Raw genomic sequence first — 7,086 nt, forward strand, 5'->3', positions numbered from 1 at the left:
GCTAGGCGCCGTTTGAGCGCTTCGCGCGGATATCCGGCTGCAGATCACCCAGAGCATGGGGGTCATAGATCTGCTGACAAAGGATATAAAAAATCTATACCAAGTAAAGGAAAGAATAGAAACATTCCAAAGGCAACTAACTAGGTTTGAAGAAGCAAACGCACTATATGTGAGTTTCCTGTCATCTGAAGCAGATCAAACTGAAGCGGAATTATATCGAGCAAATGTTGTGGATCAAGCATCAAGCTACCTGGGCACAATCTATGCTTGGATTGTGGAGATTGAAGACGATGAACCCACAGTAGGTTATTCGGAGTCTGGAGCCCTGGAGCTGGATAATTCCCCTTCACCACGACATAGTAGGTCAACCACTGAAGCTAAAAATGAGTCCTTGCAGCAGGAGATTATTGCGCTGCGCAAACAACAGGGCTTAGAAATGGAAAAACACAACCTACTAATGGAAATTGATCAGCAAGCGTATGAGTTGGAAAGAACGAAAGGACGACTTGAGATCGAGAGGCAGAGAGGACGGTTACGCCTGATTAGCGAGAGGCAGGAATTGCAGGCTAAACTGCAGCTTCATAGCAAACCCTTGGAGGACAATCCACAGTTTGAAGGCACAGGTCTCACCATGCCAACGCGGCAAAACCCAATGCATAAACCGAGACAGCCCGAGATTGATGGGAAATCGCTCTATACTGAAAGCACACCACGCGCAGACCATGATAAGCCTCCTAGGTTATCCTGGGAGTCATCACATATTAACATGGAGACGCAAGCCACCTCCGCCTTGGCAGAAGTACTACACCAGGTACTAAATGAATCAAGATCCCAACAACAATCGTTGGTTGACACCTTACAGCTGCCACGAAGCGAATTACAGACCTTTGATGGAAACCCGTTGGATTATTGGCCATTCATTAGAGCATTCAAACACACTGTGGACAATAAGTCGGCTGACCCTGGAACAAAATTAACCTGTTTGATGCAGTACTGCAGGGGGCGTGCTAAGAGTCTACTCCAATGCTGCCTAGTTAAAGAACCCGCAGATGGTTATAGACTTGCATTGCATCTCCTGGAGGAGAGGTTTGGCAATAACTTTGTCATCGCCCAAGAATGGATAAAGAAAATCATAAGTCGACCTAATGTGAAAGGCACTGTTGCTCTGAGAGAGTTTGCAGATGACTTGAGATGCTGTCAAGAGACCCTGGAGACAATGGGTTATGCAGCTGAGATGGACAACTCCCACAGCATGCTGGCAATTGTAGAAAAGCTACCATATCATCTGCAGACTCGATGGCTTAGAGAGAACCACAACATAAAGGTCAGAAAAATCCGAAATGCACAGTTGAGTGATCTGGTGAAGTTTACTGGTTTGGCTGCTGATGAAGCATCCGACCCCGTGTTTGGAAAGGTAATCTTCAAAGACATCAAGCCGGAAAATGGTAGGCTTAGCAAACCCAAGGGAGACAAGAGGCGAGCTGGCAGCTTTGCTATACAGGCATCACCAGCGCCCAAATCCAACTTTGAACCTGGTAAAACAAGAAGTGTTGAACCTTGTTTGCACTGTGGACAAGCCCATTACTTGACACAATGTATGACGTTTAAATCGCTCAGGATAAAGGACCGACGGGCCTTCATTCTATCCAAGGGTCTGTGTGTAAACTGTTTTAGACCCGGACACTACGGCAGAGATTGCCCTCGACCATTTACTTGTGCTGTGGAGGGCTGTGGTCAAAAACACAGTAAGTTCCTTCACATTCCGGCGAGAAGACCTGACTCTGATGAGGGAGGGACACCTGTTCGAACCTACAACCCAAACACATCACAGAACTTGCCATTAACACCAGCCATTCCTGCTCAGATGTCAGTGGCACCCCCCAGGAACCAAGTCAGCAACTTTGTCCGAGCCCAAGGAGGCAAGTTAGCCCTGCCTATTGTACCTGCAAGAGTCCGGTGTCTGGACTCTAACCGCTATGTAGACACCTATGCCATGCTGGATCCTGGGACAAATGCCACATACTGTACAGAGGCTCTGTGCAATAGTGTTGGGGCAAAGGGAGCTGTTCGTCACTTGGAACTCACAACCATTGCACAGGCAAGAGTACAAATGGACTCCACTGTCATAACCTTATTAGTCTCAGACCTGAATGAGACTGAATCACCAAGATGTATACCCGAGGTGACAGTTAGGCCGACGCTGAATATCGACCTTTCGAGCCTAAGCAGCCAAGTCGACCTTGAACGCTGGCCACATCTTCGAAACCTGGATATACCTGAGCTTGATGTAGACCAGGTACACCTACTGATTGGGCAGGATTGCTCAGATCTTCTAATGCCTGAAGAAGTGAAAAAGGGCAGATCTGGGGAACCTTTCGCGATTCGCACGCCATTGGGGTGGGTGATAAATGGTCCTGTTGACCCATTTGGTCCAACCATCAGATCATCTCACTTTATACAAGAGCGGACATCACTGGAGAAAGACCTGGATAGTCTTTGGGCCCTCGAGGATGCGAACTCTGAAGAGCCCGGGATGTCGATCAGTGATCGCAAGGCTTTGCAGATTTGGGATGAATCCAAACTGGTAGTGGATGGACATTATACCATGGATATACCGTTCAAAGCCAAGGAGCCTAACTTGGCAGACAACCAAGCAATGGCTGAACGTCGGCTTCATTCGCTGGGAAAGCGCCTCGACAGAGACAATGTCTTGAAAACTAAATATGTTTTTGAAATGAACCAGCTGTTGAAAAGGGGTTATGCCGAACCAGTCCCACAGGAAGATATGCACCGAGGTGATGGCAAGGTCTGGTACTTGCCACACCATCCTATTCTGAACCCAAAGAAACCTGACAAGTGCCGAATCGTCTTTGACTGTGCTGCGAGGCACAATGGGACATCACTAAATGACATAGTACATCAAGGGCCTGACCTAGCCAATAGACTAATAGGAGTGTTGCTGCGCTTTAGACAAGGTCCTATTGCTTTTATGGCTGACATAGAGGGAATGTTCCACCAGGTCAAGGTGACACCAAAGGACCGAGATGTCTTACGTTTCCTCTGGTGGGAAAATGATGACACTAAAGGGAGAAGCACTGCTCTTAGAATGACCTCGCACTTGTTTGGAGGTGTATGGAGTCCAAGCTGTGCAAATTATGCCCTCAGAATGATAGTGCAGGACCACAACGAGATATACCACGCGATGACGCTCGACACCATACTGAAGAATTTCTATGTGGACGATTGTCTGAAGTCTGTGGATGACTTGGATGTTGCTATAACACTTGCAAGGGAAGTCAAGGATCTACTAGCCAAGAGAGGTTTCCACCTTACGAAGTGGATTTCGAACTCATCAGAGCTGATGCAGACTATAACTAAGGAGGATTGGGGAAAGGCCTTGGTCACGCAAGATGTCAGCTTCGAGAAAGCACCTACCGAAAGGGCACTTGGAATGTTATGGCATATTGAACCTGACTGCTTTGGATTCAATGTACAAATTGAGAACAAGCCTGTGACTAAGAGAGGTGTGCTTAGCACTCTCAGCACCATATTTGATCCATTGGGATATGTCAGCCCCTTCGTGCTGAAGGCAAGGATGTTGTTTCAACACTTATGTCGACTGCAGAAAGGTTGGGATGACCCATTGCCTAGAGACCTGGAAGACCAGTGGGGCCGGTGGCTGGCCCAGCTACCAGCTGTAATGGGTTTTAAAATTCCCAGATGTGTAAAACCAGCAGGAAAGACTGTAAGGACAGCCCAACTGCACCACTTTTCTGATGCGTCAGAATGTGCTTACGGAGCCGTCTCTTATCTTCGTTTGGTCAGTGAAGATGATGAAATTCATGTCAACATTGTAATGGCCAAGGCACGTCTTGCGCCGTTGAAGGGCTCCACGATACCTCGTCTTGAACTCGCCGGTGCCATGGAAGCCATGAAATTAGACAAGCTCGTTCATCAGGAGCTAGAGTTTGCACTTGAAGAGTCCGTCTTTTGGACAGACAGCACCATTGTTCTTTGGTACCTGCAAAATGAAGGGAAGCGATTCCAGACATATGTTGCCAATAGGGTGGCAAAGATACTGGATCACACCAAACCTATACAATGGAGACACGTTCCCACAGCTCAAAATCCCGGAGATGATGCCTCCCGTGGAATGACTGCACAAGACCTGGTTGAAAATAAACGCTGGACAAAAGGACCAGATTTCCTGCAGATGGATGAGACACACTGGCCGAACCAGCCAGCATTCAAATGTGCTGAGCTAGCGCAGGCTGCTGAATTGAAGAAGACCCCTATGGTAAATTCTGCCAAGATTGCGCCAGACTCGACCAACACCCTCTTGAAGTACTACTCCTCCTGGTTCAAGTTGAAGAAAGCGGTATCTTGGGTACTTCGGCTTAAACAAATACTACAAGGGAAACCACCAGCTACCGGACGAATTAAGCCTGAAGAGTTGCAAGGCTCGGAATTAGCCATAATCAAATATGTACAAAGCACTCTACTGGATGCGGACTCGAAATCTCAGATGAGTAAGTTGAGGCCCGTAAAGTCTGCCACAGGATTACTACGGGTAGGGGGCAGGCTTACCCGGTCAGAACTATGTCATGTCTCGAAGCACCAACTGATCTTGCCTTATACACACCAAATATCACGACTAATCATCGAGGATTGCCACATCCGCACCGGTCATGCTGGTGTGGAACGTGTGCTAGCGGAAACTCGTCGTCGGTATTGGATACTAAAAGGGAGAAAGCTTGTCAAGAGTGTTCTTTCCCACTGCATTGCATGTAAGAAGTCCCGAGGTAAAACAGAGGTACAGCTCATGGCAGACCTCCCTAAGGCGAGAGTAACACCCCACGAACCACCATTCACATGGGTAGGAGTAGATTACTTTGGCCCATTCAGTGTCAAGAGAGGGAGGTCGGAAGTAAAACGATACGGTTGCATATTTACCTGTTTGTCAATCAGAGCTGTGCACATTGAGGTCGCTCACTCACTAGACACAGACAGTTTCATCAATGCACTAGAAAGATTCATAGCAAGAAGAGGTGAGCCAAAGGAAATTCGTTCGGACAATGGAACCAACTTTGTTGGCGCACAAGCAGAACTCCGTAGGGCCATACAGCAATGGAACCAAGATCAGATACATGAGTATCTTCTGAAGCATGAAATTAGCTGGATCTACAATCCCCCTGGAGCCTCCCATATGGGAGGAGTCTGGGAAAGGCTCATTCGCACTGTACGCTCCGTGTTGACAGGAGTCATGAAACAACAAATTCTTGATGATGAAGGTCTTGTAACCTTACTGACTGTAGTGGAAGGCATCGTAAACAACAGACCCATCACTAAGCTATCAGATGATCCTAGAGATGACAAACCCCTCACGCCAAGTCACCTGTTGATGCTTCGCTCAGGACCTTCTTTACCTCCTGGACAGTTTGAAAGTAAAGATCTATATCGTCGGCGCTGGAGACAGGTGCAGTACCTGGCAAATGTATTTTGGAGGCGCTGGATTCAGGAGTATTTACCTGCCTTGCAAGTGCGCCAAAAATGGCTGAACTGGTTAATTCCACATATATGCACTTATAATTATTTTCACACTAGATGTCGCTAGAATGCCAATATTTAACATACACTTTCCTAATGCCATTGGGCGGCACCGAAATAAGGGGTGCATTGCATTCGTAGATATCAACAGGAGCGTCCAAATAATATAGTATATATCAGTGGTTCCTAACCTGGTGTCCCTGCACCCCTAGGGGTCCGCAAAGTAGCACTGGAGGTCCGTGAGCTAAGTTCAAAATGTCAAGCGGCTCCAGCGTAAAATGTATAATTTACTCACGATAAGGCTGCTAAAGAAAAACTTTCAAAATTTTATGTTTGTTGTTCTTAGCTGTAACATTATCAACTCAGTATGGCAACATTGGTTGTGCGGAGTTTATGTTTTAGCTATAAAAATCGCCTGCGAAAACGGGGTTGCTGTTAGGTAATAAAATCGGCTAGTTGAGTAGACAGACATTTCGAAAAGCTGGGGTCCATGTGAAATTAAATTTATATAAAACAGGTCCTTGGTGGCGAAGAGATTGAGTATCTAGATGAGTTAAGAGATAGTTAAAGATCAGTGAAAACCCACTGCAGAGCCACTGCACTAGGGTATGTTTGAGTAGAATTCCTCTACGAAGAAGTCATCGTGAAACACTGCAAAAACCCGTCATCCTTCCACCATGCACGTATAGTAATTTTACTGGGTTATGGGCCTGAATCGCTAACAAAAAAGGCGACGTGACGAAACGATCGAGTGCAAAAACGATGCGAAAACACGAAACACGACAAAATGATTTCATCACGTGCCGCAATCACGTCATTTACTGTGATATATATCCAGCATTCTAAACAGTCGAGTCACCATCAGTTACAAATAGTAATCATTTATCAGCTGTTCGCTATTTTTGCTGCATCCACGGTCCGGTAGACTGGCTCCCACATGGACGATACAGGCTGACTTTACATCCAAAAGATAGCGAACGGCAATAGATTGAGCAATTTGGGTGTCCATCTAATCCACCTTCTCCCTCATGCACTGACCACCTCCCCTCACACACCCTCCCTCCTCCCTCACACACCCTCCCTCCTCCCCTCACACACCCTCCATCCTCCTCTCACACACCCTCCCTCCTCCCCTCACACACCCTCCATCCTCCTCTCACACACCCTCCCTCCTCCCCTCACACACCCTCCCTCCTCCCTCACACACTGACCCTCCTCCCTCACACACCCTCCCTCCTCCCCTCACACACCCCCCTCCTCCCTCACACACTGACCCTCCTCCCTCACACACCCTCCCTCCTCCCTCACACATCCTCCCTCCTCCCTCACACACCCTCCCTCCTCCCCTCACACACTATCCCTCCTCCCCTCACACACCCCTCCCTCCTCCCTCACACGCCCTCCCTCCTCCCTCACACACCCTCCCTCCTCCATCACACAGAATCGCTAACAAAAAAGACGACGTGACGAAACGATCGAGTGCAAAAACGATGCGAAAACACGAAAAACGACAAAATGATTTCATCACGTGCCGCAATC

The 7,086-nt window shown here is 47.7% G+C and overlaps 1 protein-coding gene across 1 annotated transcript in view; it reads left to right on the forward strand.

The window, feature by feature from the left end:
• Positions 1 to 41: 41 nt before the first annotated feature.
• Positions 42 to 7,086, forward strand: part of LOC106805948 — a gene marked incomplete at its 5' end in the record, with an annotated part of 7,381 nt that continues 336 nt past the window's right edge. Inside the window, 1 exon segment of the mRNA XM_014807743.1 lies at positions 42 to 5,539. Coding sequence (XP_014663229.1) covers positions 42 to 5,539 — 5,498 coding nt within the window.

Source organism: Priapulus caudatus, unplaced genomic scaffold (genome assembly GCF_000485595.1).
Source record: "Priapulus caudatus unplaced genomic scaffold, Priapulus_caudatus-5.0.1 Scaffold134, whole genome shotgun sequence".
NCBI lineage: Eukaryota > Metazoa > Priapulida > Priapulimorpha > Priapulimorphida > Priapulidae > Priapulus > Priapulus caudatus.